The following is an 18033-nucleotide window of genomic DNA, read 5'->3' on the forward strand; positions in this document are numbered from 1 at the left end:
TGGCTGCTCACAGCCTCAACACAGGTGGCTGTCATTGGTCATCAAGTAAAAACAATTTCACATGCTGGGTAAACAATTCTCCAAATCACATTCCAAAGCAGCAAAACATGGAGAAGCTGAAGCTTCTCAGCTTCTCAGGAGAAAAGATCCTAACGAAAGGATTTTTCATAAAATATGTCCGTGACAGATTGGAGGATGAAATTTCCACCTTTCCAATGACAATGGACAAATCAAATTTCTCCTCGTCCAGAGAGGAATGTAAAAACAATAATTATTTACATAAAAATGTGTGAGAAACTCCAACACAAGAATGTAAACACCAGAAGGCTTAGAAGAACTTAGAAGAACAGGGCAATACATCCCTAAAGAATTTATGAGGCTTCCCTGAGTGTTTTTTTAACGAGGATGAGGAGGAAATTGGGACTCACCTGTTCCCAGCTCGTCGTAGAGAAGCGTGGCTGGCTCCCCACACATCTGCCCCCCGTACAGGCACCGTGCCTGCACGCTGAACGAGTAATTGTGGCCCATCTTCAGGTTGGACACCTTGAAGAAGTTCTCTGTGGTGTTGCCCAGGTAGGCAGTGATGTTCATCAAGCTGTCAAACATGTGAATCTCGTAGCCCTGAGGGGAACACAAAGCCCAAGTCATCGGCTGCGGAGGGCGGGTTTGCTCCTTCCAAAAGGGCTTGGAAATTTGGTTTTCCTCCTGGATCTGGCTTTGATGAGCCCTGCTGGGCTGTCAGCTGGGAGGGAGCAAGGTGGAGTCTCCTCCAGGAAGCCCTGCTGGTGTGCACTGACCTTGGCCAGCTCAGCGAGGAGAGATTTCTCTTCTGCCAAGTGACAGGATGAGAGGACACGGCCTCGAGCTGTGCCAGGGAAGGCTCAGGTTGGACATCAGGAAGGATTTCTTCACTAAAAGGTTTGTTAAACATTGCAAGGGCTGCCCAGGGAGTCCCCATCCCTGGGGGTGTTCAGGAAACAACTGGAGGTGGCACTCAGTGCTCTGGGCTGGCGACAAGGTGGGGATGGGGAACAGCTTGGACCCAATCTTGGAGGTCTCTCCCAACCTAAACGACTCTGGTTTGGTTTGTCTGGTCCACTCTGTCCTTAGCACCCACCCCAGCCCACCCAAGCACAGAGTCCAGGAGGGTGAGGGCTTTTTTCGTGCACTTTTCTCCCTGCCCATGCTCTGACAGACAGCATTTCACAGATTTTCTATCCAAATCTGAATAATGACAACTTTCAGAGTTCCTGGCATGGCAGGGCAGTGTCCTTTTCTCAGTCCTTTCACACAGGGGACAATTGTCCTTTTCTAGCAGGATAATTATGTTCCTAAAAGGTGACTGATTGGATCTATCAGCTTCAGAGCCTCAGCCATGACATGAATTTTAGTGAGCTCTTCCAGAGGGCTCACCAAGGACAGGATGGATTTCAGAGCCTGTGAAAGGAGCCTTGCACTGACTCTGCTCCAGGATTTTCTGTAGGACAGGAGGCACAGCAAAACTTACCCGGCTTTCATTGAAATTGCTTTCCTTCAGTGCCAAACTCTTCCAGAAAAGCAGAATATGGTCGTTTTCAGTGATGATTTTTAAGGCATCCGGTGCAGACAGGGGGACTGCAAATGGGAAAAAGTGGCAGGAGGTGAGGTTGTAGCACTGGTGGCACTTTCCTCTTACACAAATGGAGTGAATTCTGAAAGTTAGTGGGGTTTTCTAGGGATCACCACAATACTCTGCTTGGAAAAGGGATGTGCTGGAGGAGAGGATGCAGGAGGAATTTTTCACTGGTAGGGCTGTGATACTACTTGGTGATGTGTACACAGCCAGACTGGTGCCTTTCCCATTTATCAGGAGGAAAACACTGGATATCACTTGAGAAGCTTCCTCTCTGCTGCTGTTGTTTGGGGATGTAACCACCTCCCCTGGGAAGCCTCCCAAAATTGGGCTTTGCCTGCGGGAGAGGACCAAGAGCAGCAGGAACATTCCTGCAGCCTCCAGGCAGCTCAGGATGGGTGCTGTGTCCCTCACCTGTGTTGATCTTCATGCTGGATTCCTTGCTCATGTTTCCCAGCTGGACAATCACGTGGTACTTCCCTCCTGGCTCCAGTTTCTTTATGGTGTACTCCACCGTGCTGTTCCGGCTTTTCACTTTGTAGATTTTATCTGTTTTCCTCACCAAATCTTTAACTGCCACGGCATAGAGCTGGAAGGGGAGGAAATGGATGGAACAAAATCTCATTTTCCTGCAGAATTTCAGCTAAACAGTTGTAGGACATTAGACAGGGCGGGTAAAATTTGCTTTAAAACAAGGCTGAGCTTTACAGAAAGCCTGGGGAGCAAAATTCCAAGCCTCTCTCTGGATCTCTGCCCAAAATCAGCATTTACTGATACAGAAAATCAGTATTTACTGATACAGAAAATTACTGATACAGAAAATCAGCATTTACTGATACAGAAAATGCAGTTAGTGGAACAGATGAGAGCAGGAGGAAAAGCTCAGGTTGTATTTCTCGGTGAATCACAAGGATGCAATGCAAACCCCTGCCCTGTCAGAGTTTCCAGCTCTGCTGGGAAGGTTTATACCTCCAAAGCTTTGCTGTTAAAGTCTCTGGAGCAGAATGGGAGGGGAAAGCTTGCTGAGAAAATGACTGGCCTTCAATGGAGCGAGACCTGAGTGTATTCCAGCGTGGCAGAGAACAGAATTGGGCTTTGCTGAGGCAGGAGGCAGTGCCCCAGCCCAGCCTTACCCTCCTGGGCAGAACCAAAGCCCAGAAAGGTGTTTTGGCACATGCCCAGGGCTGGTTTTAGACTTGGTCAGCAACAGATATCTCAGACCTGGCTCTTTTTTATGTTACACTCCTGAGCTGATGGCCAGCAGGGAGGAAATGAAGATGTTGGAGATGTCCACACTTTGATTTTATGCAGAGGATAGACCCAACCTCAGGCTTTCTCCAACAGAAGAAAGGCAAGAATCTCTGTGTTTGGGGCAGGATTTAGTGTGCACAGGGCCAGGAGGAGGCTCTGTGAGGGGTTACCATGTCCTGGTCGGGCGAGTCGTAGGGCGATTCCCACTTGATGACGGCGAACGTCTTCCCGGTGCGCACGGCGTGCAGGTGGCGCGGCGGCAGCCGGTTATCCGGGATCATCTTCACCACCACGGAGTCAGAGGGGGGCCCTTGGTAGGGAGACACCACCCGCACCTGGGAGGGAGGCACAGAGGTCAGGGCAGCGCCCTGGGGGAGCCAGGGGGCGGGCAGAGGGAGGAGGAGGAGGACGGGAGCCCACCAGGAACAGGTACTGCTCGTCGCGCTGCACCAGCACCGTGGCGTTGTGGGCGCTGGTGGTGCTGTTGTGGGGGCTCCTGTACAGCTCCAGGAAGGACGTGGCGTAGAAAATTCCATAGACCTGAGGAGGAAAAGCACAGCAGGGATTGGCATGGCCCACAGCATCCCCTGGCTGTTGTGGGAAAGGGATTTGTAGGAAATTCTCAGAGTCTGACAGAAGGTTTACGTGGCGCGTTGTCACCGTCATATTTTCTGAAAAATCTCTTTGCCCAGGATTTTCTCCTGAGAAGCTGAGAAGCCTTAGAGAAAAATAAAAACAATAATTATCTGACTTGCTTCTCCTGTGTTTTGCTGCTTTGGAATGTGTTTGGACATTGTTTACCAACAGGTGGTTGTTTCATTGGTTTCATGTGAATTGTTTTTAACTTAATGACCAATCACTGTCCAGCTGTGTTGGGACTCTGCAAGGAGTCACGAGTTTTCATTATTATCTTTTAGCCTTCTGTCTGTATCCTTTCTGTATTCTTTAGCGTAGTTTAGTTTAGTATTCTCTAACATAATATAGTATCTTAAAATAATAAATTAGCCTTCTAAGAACATGGAGTCAAATTCATCATTCCTTCCTGCCACGGGGCACCCCACGAATACAACAGTGCACATCTGTGTGTAAACTTTGAGATAAGAAATGTTGAGTTAGAAATGTCATGGGATATGATGGATATGGTTGGGAGAGAAGTGGAGCTAGAAACAGATATTGTAGAGAGAAAGATGGAGCTAGAAACAGATATTGTAGAGAGAGAAATTGAACTAGAAACCGATATTATTGAGAGAGAAATGGAGCTAGAAACAAGTTTTTAAAGGATGGTTTTATAAATAAGACTAAATACTTTGGAGAAATGTTGAGTTAGAAAAGTCATGGAATAGGACAGATATTGTTGAGACAGAAATGGAGTTAGAAACAAGTTTTAAAGGATGGTTTTGTACATAAGACCAGATACTTTGGAGAAATAGAACTATGAAAGATGTATTATAGTAGGATTTACGAGGGGTAATTTTAGATTATTGGTTTTAAGGTATTTACAGTGTGGTGTGGTAAAAGTTGATAGGTTAAGAAATGCTTATAATGTATTGTAATTACGAAACAGACTTCTGTCAGACTTTGAGAATTTTCCACAAATCCATTTCCCACTGGCTGTCACTTTTTAGGGGCATGAAGCAAAGACCCTTTTCCTTTTGGACCTTTTTTCCTGCTTTTCCCTCTGTCTTGGCCAAGTTCAATCTGCCCACTTCCCTTTGAACTCCCAGCCCAAAATCCCTCAGCTCAGCTCAGGTAACAGCAGTTGATTCAAAGGCTGCTGGAGCATTGTGCTGTCTGTGTTTGAGCCACTTCTCACTGCAACAAACACACAAGAAGCCTTGCTTTGCTTCCGTTTAAAAGGCAGGAGGTTCTTTCCCTCATCATCCCCAACATTTTCAGGGCCTTGGAATTCAACCCAAACAAATTATCCTGGTTTCAGGGGGGTTGTGTGCTGCTCTGAGGCTCTGAGGGGAGGGTTGGTGCCTTACCACATTCCTGGGGCCAGTCCAGCTGCATTCCACGGCCGTCTGGTTGATGGCCTTGGCCTTGAGGCTTGGGGACACTGGCCTTGTGCCACTGGTCACCACGTGCACAAAGGACAGAGGGCTGTCCCCCAGCTCTGTCTTAGCCCAGGCAGAAATTTCATAGGGGGTGTGAGCTGTCAGATTGGCCACTGAGCAAGAAGAGGAAGGGGCACTGTTAGGTGAGGCACAGCACAAAGCATGGCAAGGGCAGGGTGGGAGCACGAGGGAAGGGTCAGCATCACAAACAGACAGGAGCCTGCCTCTCTTGGGCTGCACTTTCATGATTTTGCAGTCATTTCCTTAATACAGAAGCACCTAAGACTCTGGAATCCAACCCAGTCTCGCTTTTCTGTGCCTGGATGATTTCACATAGCCACACTGAGATTTTCCCAAACCAGAAATGTCATTACTGTGTGCAAGCCCAAGAAATCCTTGTCCTGTTTCTGCTCCCTTTGGCAGATTAAAAATGGAACAACAAACAAAACCCCATGTGATGAGAAAGGACCAGTGCAGCTCTGAGGGTAAATCCCAAATCTGCTTGAAATCTCCAGGTCCTCAAAACAGAGAATTTACTGCTTTGTCCTGTCCAGATTTAAACAGAATTGTTCAAACAGAACTACTAGTAGCAAAAAAGAAATAAAATAATCCTATAACCTCTCATAAATCCTTCTGCTTGGTGTTGACCAAAGCAACGCTTTCTATTTTGAGCAGAATTTACCTTTTTGGATGGACTTTTCCCCTTCTATGACCAGAGTCCTTTTTTCCTGCCTGTGGCTATCGAATGTCCAGTAGATGTTGACCACGTAGCCACTGACCTGTCAAGCCCAAGGACACAGAGCCATCAGCTCAGCTGATGCACACAGAGAACCAGGGCTACTGTCAGACCCCTGACAGTCCTTGCATTGTATTTTCCATCCCAATTAAGAGCCCCGGGGCAGTCTGGGAGCAGGAAGAAATGATTTGGCACGAAATAAATGGTAATTGCAATGCTTCAGTGGGTGACAGCTTCTCCCAGCCACTATTCGCCATCTCCCCAGCTCAGATAGCAAGGGAAAAAACTCTTACCTTGATATTCGTGGTCATTTTTAGGCTGAAACTTATGGAGTCCTCACTGTAGCTCTCAATGTGGATGACAGGGGGAGGAATGACTGGGGGGAAAGAGAGAAAAGACCTGTTAGTACAGCACGAAGAAATAAAAATATTTATTGAGAGGGGACAGATAAAATACCGATTTTTGTGTTAAGAGCTCCCAGAACAGGACACCCCAACCTTGCCTGAGCCATGTCCTCCTCAGAGAAGACACTGACATCATTTCTAACTCCAGCACCTGAAAGCTGCTTTATCTGTGCCTTGCTCAGTGCAGGCTGGAGCTGGAGGGGTCTGGGCAAAGGGATTTCCCTCTGAACTCAGCAGGGTGAGCTCCTATCCCAGGAAACAGCTCCTGCCTTTCCAAAGAGCTGCTGAGGAACATCAGGAGCTATCAGTGCCAAGCACTCATGCAAAACCTGAAGTCAGAGCTGTTTCTGTTCTTTCCACCTCTGTTTTTCTAACCATCAGGTGATTCACATTATCTGGATCCTGCGCTTTGAGTAGCCTGGTGTTTTCTTTCCCTTCTTTCATTTGACAAATCAGCAGACAATTTTGATGCAGGGACATAAGTTTGGATGAAAAACTTGGCATGAATATAAACGACTTCAAAAGGCTTTTCTTAAAAAAAAAAAAAAGACAAAACAAAAAAACAGGTTGGGAAGGAAATTATTTACTGTGCTGTTTGAATTTATCTGCTGTGATGTTGTGATAGTTCTTGGGAGCTGTGGTTGTTTTTTATGGTCTAAACCTGCAGGAGGAGCCACAATAATTGTGACCTAAGAGGGAGATGGATGAGCCAGCATCCTTTTAGAGTGAGAGTGATGGAGTTGGTAATTTCTTGTCTATCTGGAGGCAGAATTTGGCCTACAAAAGTCTGAGGGAATCTGTCTGCAGCCTGGGAGAGAGGGGACAGGCTCCTGCTCAGTTCCAGGGCAGCACATCCATCCCCTGTGCAAGGAAGAGGCAGTGACCCCTCCAGAGATGCCACTGAACTCTGAGGCAGCTCAGGCTGAGTGAAAAATTCGCTTTTTACAGGTCAATTTTAACAGCAAAGCTGTGAAAGGCTCAGCAGGGAGAATAAAGGCCGGGGAGGTGGCTCTGGATGCTGCTGCTGGCGTTTCAGGCTGCTCCTCTGCCTTGTGGTCACCTTCTCTGAGCTGACCCAAAGAACAACATTTACCTTTGCCTTTGACCGTGGTGATGGACTTGGGTTCACTCCAGTTTCCCACCCCTCGGCTGGTTACTGCAGCAACCTTTGGAAACCAGAGGGAGAGGGAACATGAGCAACATTTTTACAGTGCAGAGAGGGGAGGTGAGAGGAAGGTTACAGACCTGGCGGGGCTCCTGGGAAAAGGACTTGGAAGCAAACAATAGCTTAATTACTTGGCAATAAAATGCTTAATGCAGAGATAAAGCCGACTGCTTAAAGTCAATTAAAGGAATCTGAGAGGAGGGAGGTGCAGCCTCTTTGCAGATAACTGCTCTCTGATGGGATCTTTGAGGAGCCCATCGAGATAAGGAGCCGGGGACTCCAGGGGCCATAAAGCAGGTGAGAGGCACGCCAGGGAAGAACACGCAAGCCCTGAAATACTTCCAAAGATTCATCTGGGGATGAATTATATTGGGAAGGAATGCCATGGGAGGAAAGTCTCCAACCAGTTGTGAGAATAACACGGATTTGGAGGCGGGGATTCATCCCCCCTCGCAGTGAACTTCCCCAAGAACTCAGGAGGATGGACAATGGCAAATCACTCATTTCCCAGGGCTCTCTGTACAGACTTTTCATTTCCTCTCCTTATTACTTCTGTCTATAATTACCCAGCCTCTCCCCTGTGCAGACATTCCCCACAGGCAGATCTGCTTCTTTTCCCACTGATACACCAAGGACCAAATTTATCTCTGGCCCACATCCAGTGCAGTTGCAGTGACATTGGAATGGGCAATTAGCAGGGAGGATTTTGTAATCCAGCCTGGCCTTGTGGGACAAAGGAGCAAACCAAGGGCCTTGGAACTGTAGACATTAGCAGTGGTGGTGTGGGTTGGCATTAAAGGGCAGGGCTTTAACGAGATGGTTTTTTTAACAAGATCATTTTTTTAGCAAGTTTTTGGCTGTGCGGGGCTTAGGCCACTCAGGAATGAGAGCTCACTTAGAGTGAGCTTGGAAATAGTCTGAGAGGGAGCTTTGGAAATACTCTGAGAGAGCTTTGGAAATACTTATTCTGAGAGAGAGCTTTGGAAATGCTCACTCTGAGAGGGAGCTTTGGAAATACTCTTAGAGGGAGCTTTGGAAATACTCACTCTGACTGTGTAGAGAGTGTTGACCTGCAAGTTCTTGATCTCCGTGTAGTTCTTGGTGGTTCTGAGGGATGACCACTCCTTGGATCCACTGCTGCTGTATTCCACCTAGGAGCACCAAAACAAGGCTTGAGGGCTCAAAAATACCACAGGTCAGGAGAGAGACCTGTTTATCTCTATCCCCCTGAGACAAAATGCCAGCAGAAAGAAGCACGACATCTCAGAAAGGGAGAAATTAAAAACTCCAGGGCTGTGGTGCTGCCTACAGCATTTCTTCTCCCAACTTGCCTGATGCTCCCAGCAGATTTCCTCCCCAAAATATCCCGTTCCAGGCCCACCCCCCTGCAGCTGGCTGTGTGCTGGTGTCCCCATGTCCCCAGGGGCAGCAGGACTCACGATGAATTCCCGGATGAGGCCGTGGGCGTTCAGGGGGGGACTCCACCAGCCCATCACCACACCCTCAGCTTCTCTCTTCAGGGACAGCTGCAGGTTCAGGGGAGCATCTGGTACTAGTGAGAGAAAGAGAAATATTAGTGACAGACACAGTGGTGTGCCCAGAGCGTGAGGGGAAAAGCAGAATCTCCCTGAAAATCAGGACAAAGGGGTGGATGGCCCTTTCTCCCAGTCCAGGACAATTCTAGTTCTAGAATGTTCTGCCCAGGGAGGTGGTGGAGTCCCCATCCCTGGGTGTGTTTAACAAAGCCTGGATGTGGCACTGGGTGCCAGGGTTTGGTTGCGGTGTTGGGGCTGGGCTGGATTTAATGACCTTGAAGCTCTCTTCCAACCTGGTCATTCTGTGATTAATTCCCAAGTCCAAGGAAAGACCCTTTTTGTTCATAGCAGGGATATCTCTACTTTTCAGCCCTTTGCCCAGGATTTTTCCCCTGGGAAGCTGAAAAGCCTCAGAGAAAAGGAAAACAATTTTATTTCATTTGCTTCTTCTCTGTTTTGCTCGTGTGGAATGTGTTTGGAGATTGTTTACACACAGGTGATTGTTTCATTGGATTTCTAGTGTGAGTTGTTTTGACTTATTGGCCAATCAGGGCCAAGCTGTGTCGAGACTCTGGAAAGAGTCAGGAGTTTTCATTATTATCTTTTTAGCACTCAGTATCTTTTCTGTATTCTCCAGGATAGTATAGTATTCTTTAACATAATATAGTATTATAAATATAGTATTATACTGTAATATAATATAATATAATATTATATTAATAATATAATATATTGCATACATTGTATATATATGTAATATATATAATACATTAATAGTATTATAGTATAATATAGTATTCTGAGAACATGGAGAGAGATATTATAAGAACATAATAAAGTTTTATAAATAAAGTATGTATAGTATTATGGTATATTAATAGTATATATTATTAATAATAATATAATTAATATACGGTAATATATGTAATAATTGTTTTATTTATATTATTATTAATAATATAATATTTATAAGATAATAGCTAATATAATTTAATTATATGATATATATAATATATTGGATATATATGTCATATATATAATATATTAATAGTATTATAGTATAACAGTATTCTGAGAACGCAGAGTCAGATGCATCATTCCTGCCTTGGCTGGGGCATTCCCTGCAAATAAAATTCAGCCCACAGCAGCAGAAATGTGGCAGGCAGTGGTGGCAGCAGCAGCTGTGCTTACGTCCTTCGGGCGCCCTCAGAGTGATGAAGTCGTTGGTGTTGTAGACCCTGCTCAGACACTGCACCTGCACCTTCACCTGGTAGCTGCAGTCGGGCTTGAGGACCTTCAGGACGCCGTTGGTTTTGTTGCTGTGCGTCTCCAGGACCTTCCAGATGCTCTCACCGACCATCCTGAGGGACAGAGCCACACGCCTCCAGTCAGGATGGGCTTTTTCAGCATAGAACATGTATATTTATCCCAAAATATTGAACCATTTTAAAAAGTTGAGGCTCATTTTGGTAGTGCCACACCAGCAATTTGAAAAGATGCTGCTGGAAAGCCTGAACTAACCATGGCTTGGTGACTTATAAGCCCCTGAGCTTTTCTATAACTCTTGTGCTCAAATTTATTACCTTTGTTCTTGCTGTTAATGGTCCCACAAAGACAAGGCCCAAGTGGAAAAAACAATGAATATAACAACTTTACTGTCTGAGTACATGGTCAAGGAGGAAACCAATGCAATTTGTCACCAATTCCCTCTGGGTGCTCCTATTTTGTGTCTCTTTTGCTACCAAATATTACATTTTCCAAGCAGAACTTGATTAAGGAGCTCTGAATCTTTCAGACCTGATATTCTGTGGTTCTCTGCAGTAAACACAGGCACACCTGTGCTGATGCTTGTCCTCTTTACCTGCCCCAGCAGCAGGGGAGGGGTGATGTACCTGTAGTAGATGTTGTAGACACAGGAGCTCGAGGACATCCTTTTTGGCCGAGCCCACGTCAGGGTGACATCACCAGAGAAATCAGCTGTCCACTGCAGGTTCTGGACCTTGTACACGATTGTGTCATCTGAGCAGAGAAGGGGAAAGGGGAATTTACTGCAGGGAAACAAGCCCTGCGCCCAGGAGAGAAACAGGAGCTTTGTTTGTAACACCAACCACAGGGGAGGCAGGAACAGCGCTGACTCAAGGGGTGTCTGCACCACTTAAATGAGATGTGTGATTTACCCTGGGCTCACAGAGGGCAGCTCAGAGCAGGGATTCACCCCTGGTGCTCTTAGTTCTACCCAAAATATCTTCATGCTGCACCAGGCAAGCATCCCCTTTCCCCTAAGGAAAGATAAAGTGTGGCTGTTGATGAAATAATTGGGAATTTTGGAATTGTGTGAGTGCAAACTGCTCAGTGTCACCCTTCTCCTGCTGTGACCAGTCTGTGCTGTCCCTGTCACCCCCCAGGCCCTTTCTTTGTGTGTTTTCCCTTATCACACGTTGTGCTCAGCAGCAGGACCAAGCAAAGGCTGGTAATTCAAGTTTGGGGCTTGCCTGGACACAAACTCTGGCTGAATCACTGCCTGACCTTCACAGAGGCATTCAGGGGATAAAATCACTGTGGAACCCAGCCCTGCCAGGGCTGGGGGTGGGAGGTGCTGATCTGAAATGCCCCAAATCTGTGCCCTGCTCCCACCAGGCCACTCCCTGCTCTCTCTCTCTATGTGCCCAAATCCCTCTGTTGTGGTTTGGCTCTGCTGGGGTGCTCAGCTTTGGTGCTGAACAGAAACCAAGCAGAGCAGGGGCAAATTGCTGCTGTTTTGCTTTCCCTAAACAGCTGGAATTAAATCCAGCAGGCATGTGGGGCCATGGACAGCACGGCAAGGCAATTTTTCCAAGGGAAAAGAAATGGTTTTCCATTGGTGTAGCAGCTGAGTTGTGCATCTCAGCAGCTCCTTCCCCTTCCCCCTCCCCTGAACCTGACTCTCTCTCCCAATCAATATTTAATTAAAGAACTAAACCTGATTGATGCCCAGCCCGCCCAGCAGTTCTGTGGGGGAGCTGCTGAAGCTCATGGCTGGCTGGAGGCAGTGATCAATCCCTGCTATCAGCCCAGGGTGGGCTCTGTCCCTCTGCCCCCACAGGGCCACCAAGGGACAGCCAGGGATGGCAGCAGGGCACATGCCACGTCCCCAGGGTCACCTTGCAAAGCAGGGCAGAGCAGGAGACTCTTGTTTCACCTGTGGGCTGTGTAAAATAGCCAGCTTTGCTCCCATCCATCCTAAAATGATTTTTTTTTTCCCCCGGTGTCTGAGGCTGCTGGAAGACAAATTGTCAGTGCAGAAGCTGCTGGGAAGTTTGTCCCAGCTGGTGATAAATGGGTGAGGAGGCAGCTTGGACAAGAGAGGCAGATAAATCAAGGATGTTGTGAGGGCAAGGTCACAGAGCCAGGAGAGCACATCTGTGTGCTGACAGGGAGAGGGAGTGAGGGATGGGACAGGGCTGCTCTCACCTGTGCAGTTCCTCTCATCACTGCTGTCTGAGCAGTCCAGGTACCCATCACAGCGCTCCGGCAGCAGGATGCAGGCCTCCCCATCCTCACACCTGAAGCCACTGGGGCAGGACAGGCTGCTTGGAGTGGCTGAAAGAGGCACAACAGTTCAGGACTGCAGGCAGGGAAGTTCCCTCGGCAGCACTGGAATATTTGCAGGTGGCTGCATGTCAGGGATGGAGCTCAGGCTGATGTGTCACACTCTGGGGTGTCTCCTGCTGGCTGCACCTTCAGAAGAACCTGGAGCTCATCCCGTGAGAAACAACAACTGGACTTCTAATGGGAATAGCACCCCTTGGGCTTTTTATCCTTTTTTGAACTTTTTCTGTAAAAGATTTCTGTTTTCTGTAAAGATTTTTTTCCTACAGGGATTTCCCCAGCAATCAAAGCCTCCTCAGAGGCTTCCCTGCCCTCACAATTCTCAGGTTCTCTAGCTGGTCAGAGTGACTCTGAGATATTTTAGAAAGTCTCTTTTCTCAGCTCAAGACTTGAAGAAGGAGTTAGAGCTCTTCAGTTCTCGGTCTCAAGGTTGTTTATCGTGTCTTATCTATAAATTTTTTTCTCCTGTCCAGCCGAGGTCTGTTCAGCAAGACAGTCAGAGGCACTCTGCCCACCCTCAGGGCAGTGTTATTATGTCTTTATACTAAAAACTACGTGTACAATATTTACAATTACTTCCCAATACCCATCACCTATGTTAGACACTGAGCTTCTACTCTAAACCAATCCCAAAGTGCCACCATCACACAGAAGATGGAGGCCAAGAAGAAGAAGGAGAAAGGCTGGACATACCCAGTTCCCTCCATCTTGACCCCTGAACTCCTATTCTAAAAACCCCAAAACATCTATTTTTTCACCTCATGATAAATTCACTATCATGCTACTTAAACTTTTGTGGCTCGTAATTCTTCATATCAAGGTTGGTAATTGTTTTTTCCACGGGCTAAATCAAAAGCACAGGGGTCCGGGGCTCTGTGCCAAGGTCTCTGAGCCCCCTGGCAGGGGTTTGAGCACTCCAGGGCAGCCAGAGGGATTTCCTGGGCTCTGACACACAAGGAGCTCCCCAGGGAAAGCTCCAGGTGTGCCCGTCCCTGCCCACACTCACGGCAGTTCCTCTCGTCGGTGCCGTCCTGGCAGTCCCTGACTCCATCACACCTCTTCCAGTTGGGAATGCACTTGTGCAGCTGCTGGCACTCGAACTCGAAGCGGCTGCAGCGCCCCGGGAGCGCGGGGGACGTGGCTGTCGCGTTGGGTCCTGCACACACACAGAGACAGGAGAGCGCCAGGGCTGGCACCGCCGCCAGCAGGGAGCAGCGCTGTCCCCAGGCCCGACTCCACTAGATGGCAATCTCCTTCCATCCAGCAGGTGACGGGCATGACGCCTTGGCCATCCTCTCTGCTGACTGCAGAGGGCTCGAAAAGCCTCTGCTCTGCTGGGAATGTGTGGCCATTATATTTTCTGAAAAATCCCTTTCCTTAGGATTTTTTCCTCCTGAGAAGCTGAGAGGCCTCAGGAACAAAATGCAGACAATACTTATCTGCTGCTGTGGAATGCAACAGGTGGATCTGTGATTGGTCTTATGTGGTTGTTTTTAATTAATAGCAAATCACAGCCCAGCTGGCTCGGACTGCCTCGGTCAGTCACAGGATTTTGTTATCATTCCAGCCTCTGCATTCCTTGCAAACCTTCTGATGAAATCCTTTCTTCTATTCTTTTAGTGTAGTTTTAATATAATATATATCATAAAATAATAAATTAGCTTTCAGAAACATGGAGTTAGAGTCTCTTCCCTCTTCCTGGGACCCCTGTGAACACCACCACAGGACTGTGCTGCTCTGGAGCACTGTCCCAGCTGGTGGCACTGCTGGAGGGCGACAAAACTTTGTTTTACCCCGCAAATTTTACACCACAAATTAACCCCGCAACCTGGCCAGGCTCTGAAAGGGCAGAACTCCTTGCAGATGTGATCTGGGAGAAGGGAAGGGGTGAGGGAGAGGAGGGCTTACTTGGGGTGGGACAGGCCTCTTCATCAGAGCCATCAGAGCAGTCCTTGTAGCCATCACACACCCAGCTGTTCATGATGCAGGCGCCGCTGTTGCAGCGGAAATGGTTGGGCAGGCACGTCGGGGGGATCAGCGTGGTAATGGGATGAACTGGAGAGCCTAAAAATACACCAGGGACAGCTGAGCTGAGCTCCTGCTCCTGTGTAAGCTCCCTGCTGGCCGAGAAGGAGGCAGGTGAGGCATCACAACCTCGGTGTTTTTACATTGTGCCTGTAATCGGGATATCCAGAAATACAGAGTAAAAGGTGCACGAAAGGGCCCTCATGGGGCATTTTGGGGGCTGCGGGAAGGCAGAGTGATCCTTCAGCATGTCCCAGTCCCTGTCATGTCCGTGTCAGCGCGTCCTTACCCTCGCAGTCCCTCTCATCAGACCAGTCCCCGCAGTCGTTCTCCTGGTCGCACTTCCAGCGGTTGGGGATGCAGTGCCCGTTCCCACACTGGAACTGGTAATACCGGGAGCAGTTCGGGGCTTCTGTCGGGTTTTCTGGCAAGGAGAGGAGAGTCCTGTGAGCCACAGGGGCACCTCAGCACAGCTCAGAGGTGGGAGCACCTTAGGGAGATCACCTGAGCAGCACAAGCACATTTCTTCCTCTTCATTCCCAGCATTCCCACTCCTCCCAGCCCTCATTCTGTTGCTACCACTGCTGTCTGTGTTCTTTGTGGCCAGACACCATCCCTGATCTCAGAACCAGAGCAGAATCCACCAGAGCATGGCAGAAATGGAGAAGCAAACCCTGCAGCTCTGAAATGAGGCTGCAGCTGCCTCGCCTGGCTGGGTACAGCTCCTACAGCCGCCCAGGGAACAGTGGTAAATATTGGGTTTGGCTGCAAACTGCCTGTCTGCTCAGGGCTGGGAGTCTGTGCAGTAAATACGGTCACAGAGGAGTTAGTCAAGCACAAGACGTGCCAGGTTTTCTGCAGGCTTCACTTCACCTGCCTGCAGCAGGAAGGAAATGACACCGATCTCCAGGTAGGACAGGCTGTGATGTGCCACACTCACACACACGAGTGAGAACATGAGGAAGACACTGCTCCACGCTCCTGAAATGCAAAGGAGGCTGGAGCTGCAGTGGCAGGAGGCCTTGGGGATGCTGCTCACCACAGTTTGCTTCGTCCGAGTAGTCCCCACAGTCATCCATCCCGTCACACTTCCACACCAGGCTGATGCACACCCCGTTCTGGCACTGGAAGCTGAACTGGTCACAGGTCCGGTGGAACTCGGGGTCCTGGGCTGCAGGGAGAGGACTGGTGTAAAGATCAAGGGCTTCAGGAAAGCTTGAGCAGGAAGGAGCACGCTCAGGGCCAAGCACAGATTTCTAAGCAGGTCTGGAGCCACCTCTTAGGAAAGCTGGCATCCCTGGTAGCCTGGCTCTTGGCAGAAATGTGACATTGGTGACACTCACAGCAGCCAGAATAGCTGGCATCCCTGGTAGCCTCCCCAGGGCTCTGTTCCCATGCTGTGCCCACCCTCCCTTGGCAGAAATGTGACATTGGTGACACTCACAGCAGCCAGCATAGGCGGCGTCCTCGTCGGAGCCGTCGCGGCACTGGACGATGCCGTCGCACACCATGGAGTGGAACAAGCACTGCTGCCGGTTCTTGCACACAAAATCCATGTAGCGGGTGCACAGGGGCTCTGCAGGGATGGGGCAGGACAGGGGGACAGGGCTGGCACCTCTGCTGTCCCTGCAGCCAGCGGTGTCACCCACCGGGGGCTGTGCGGGTCTGAGCGCAGCTCAGGGCGGATTTTGGGGATTTACAGAGAGTTCCTGACACAAATGGCTTGAGCTGTGTCCCTGATTCTCACCAGATCACCCCTCAGGGTGGGCACAGGCACCAGGAGGGGTTTGGTGCCTCCCTGGCAGTGTCCCCCAGGCTGTGCCTTTTGCTGACCCACCAATTTCACAGTGGGCCCGTGACTGCCCACTAAGCCTCTCCCATTATCTCCCAGGGGAGTAAAGTGGCTTTGCTCCCATTTCTGGCTTGGGCAGAGCAAAAAAAAAAATGCAGCTTTGCTTTTTTACCTGCAGAAAGCTGGTTCAGACAGTACCTAATATGCTTAAACTACATGTTTTGGATTTTCTGGATAAAATAAGACAAAAACCTGACTTTTTGAAACCTTTTCCAAAACCTTTTTTTTTGAAAGTAAAACCTGGGTTTTGCTTTCAAGGGAAGGCGAGTTGAAGAAAGATATGTAACCTTAAGAACTGCAAGGCTTCTGAAGGACCTACAGTTTATATCAATCCAACTCAGCAGATCATAATTTCTTTCCAATGACCATTTCTTTAAAAACCTGAGATGCTCTGAAGGTAACAATGTCAAAGCAACCTCATTCAACCTAATCTGCATCAGATGCTCGCTAAACACTGCTAGCCACAAACAAATTTTGCCAGTTTGTCTCACTGTCAGTGATCAAACTGCTAACATAGTGTGCTGGTTGAGCCACTGGTTGAGGTTTATTGTCTGGTTTAGGTGCTGGTTTAGGCTCACTATCTGGTTTAGCTGCTGGCTTTGAGCCCGGGGTGTTGGCTGCAGCCTGACTGGGAGAGCTGCTGATTTATCTCCCTGCCCTTCCTCTGTCTGCTGCCCTGCAGTGTGCAATAATTCTCCTTAGGGTCATCCTGGTACTTCTCTTTCAGGTATTTCCCCACCTCAGCTGGGTTTTGAATCTGTTCATGTGGAAACTCCCAGACTATAGGGTCAGAGAATTCCTTCACGATTTGGCCCATCTCCTCCCATTTTTCGCATCACTCAGGATTTTCCACTCCTCAGGGAGTCAGGGGTCTCATCAGCCCATCTAGAAATCTCAGCCCTCATTCTAGAGAAGCTGCAGACTGTATAGAGGAAGGTTACCAGAGGAAATACCAGAAATATTCCTTAACATTCTGGGGAAACTGAACATTCTCCAATAGCGACGCAACAGATCCAGAGGAGAAGAAGCAAAGCAAAGGCTGAAAAGCTTCATCCCCTGCTCCTCCTCTAACAAACTGGGTGCCGAGCAAGGCACATGAGCTCATTACTGCTGCCAGCCCCAGAGCTGGGCCCCAGAGCCCCCCTGAGCCCAGCACCCACCACAGTGCTGCTCGTCCGAGGCGTCGGAGCAGTCGTTGATGCCATCGCAGTGTTTGCTGGTGGGGATGCAGCTGCCATTGGGGCACTGGAAGCCGTTGCACTTCTTCTCTGAAAGGCAGAATGGGGAGGATGTTGGGCGTTTTTTCAGGGTTTTGTTAAAGCTGTTTTAATCAGCTAAGAAAAGCCAGGGTTGCTGTGGTATTCACATGCCCTCTGAGACAAGCAGAGAAGAAGGGAAACACAATTCTTATCTCACTTGTGTTGTGCTAAAGCAGAATGCAATATGGAGATTGTTTACCCAAATTGAGGATGTTTTGTTCCTTTGGCCTATCAGGGTAAAGAAGTGTGTGTGTGTCAGATAGTATTAATTGATATAAACTATATAAATAAAATATCATATAAATAAAATAATTATAATATTATATAAATAAAATAATTATAATATTATATAAATAAAATAATTATAATATTAGATCAATAAAATAATTTACACAAATTATACAAATAAAATGTTATATTAATTACATAAACAAAATATTATCTAAATAAAATAATTATATTGTATAAATAAAATAATTTATATAAATGATCTAAATAGAATATTATATAAATAAAATAATTATATTGTATAAAGTAAGTTCTATAAAT

The 18033-nt window shown here is 47.9% G+C and overlaps 1 protein-coding gene across 2 annotated transcripts in view; it reads right to left on the reverse strand.

Annotated features, from left to right (window-relative positions):
- SORL1 (sortilin related receptor 1) overlaps window positions 1-18033 on the reverse strand; it is a 42932-nt gene that overhangs the window by 1758 nt on the left and 23141 nt on the right. For both annotated transcript variants that reach the window (XM_014310883.2, XM_005430130.2), the window contains exons 26-45: window positions 17386-17493; window positions 15818-15949; window positions 15413-15544; window positions 14663-14797; window positions 14257-14412; window positions 13355-13504; window positions 12211-12339; window positions 10653-10779; window positions 9952-10121; window positions 8665-8777; window positions 8272-8376; window positions 7154-7226; window positions 5950-6032; window positions 5603-5699; window positions 4849-5033; window positions 3284-3403; window positions 3034-3198; window positions 2027-2201; window positions 1508-1614; window positions 429-621 (exon numbers count right to left, since the gene is read on the reverse strand). In XM_014310883.2, the coding sequence (XP_014166358.2) occupies window positions 429-621; window positions 1508-1614; window positions 2027-2201; window positions 3034-3198; window positions 3284-3403; window positions 4849-5033; window positions 5603-5699; window positions 5950-6032; window positions 7154-7226; window positions 8272-8376; window positions 8665-8777; window positions 9952-10121; window positions 10653-10779; window positions 12211-12339; window positions 13355-13504; window positions 14257-14412; window positions 14663-14797; window positions 15413-15544; window positions 15818-15949; window positions 17386-17493 (2655 nt within the window). The remainder of the gene's footprint in view (window positions 1-428; window positions 622-1507; window positions 1615-2026; window positions 2202-3033; window positions 3199-3283; window positions 3404-4848; window positions 5034-5602; window positions 5700-5949; window positions 6033-7153; window positions 7227-8271; window positions 8377-8664; window positions 8778-9951; window positions 10122-10652; window positions 10780-12210; window positions 12340-13354; window positions 13505-14256; window positions 14413-14662; window positions 14798-15412; window positions 15545-15817; window positions 15950-17385; window positions 17494-18033) is intronic.

This window comes from Geospiza fortis, unplaced genomic scaffold (genome assembly GCF_000277835.1).
Source record: "Geospiza fortis unplaced genomic scaffold, GeoFor_1.0 scaffold305, whole genome shotgun sequence".
Taxonomy (NCBI): domain Eukaryota; kingdom Metazoa; phylum Chordata; class Aves; order Passeriformes; family Thraupidae; genus Geospiza; species Geospiza fortis.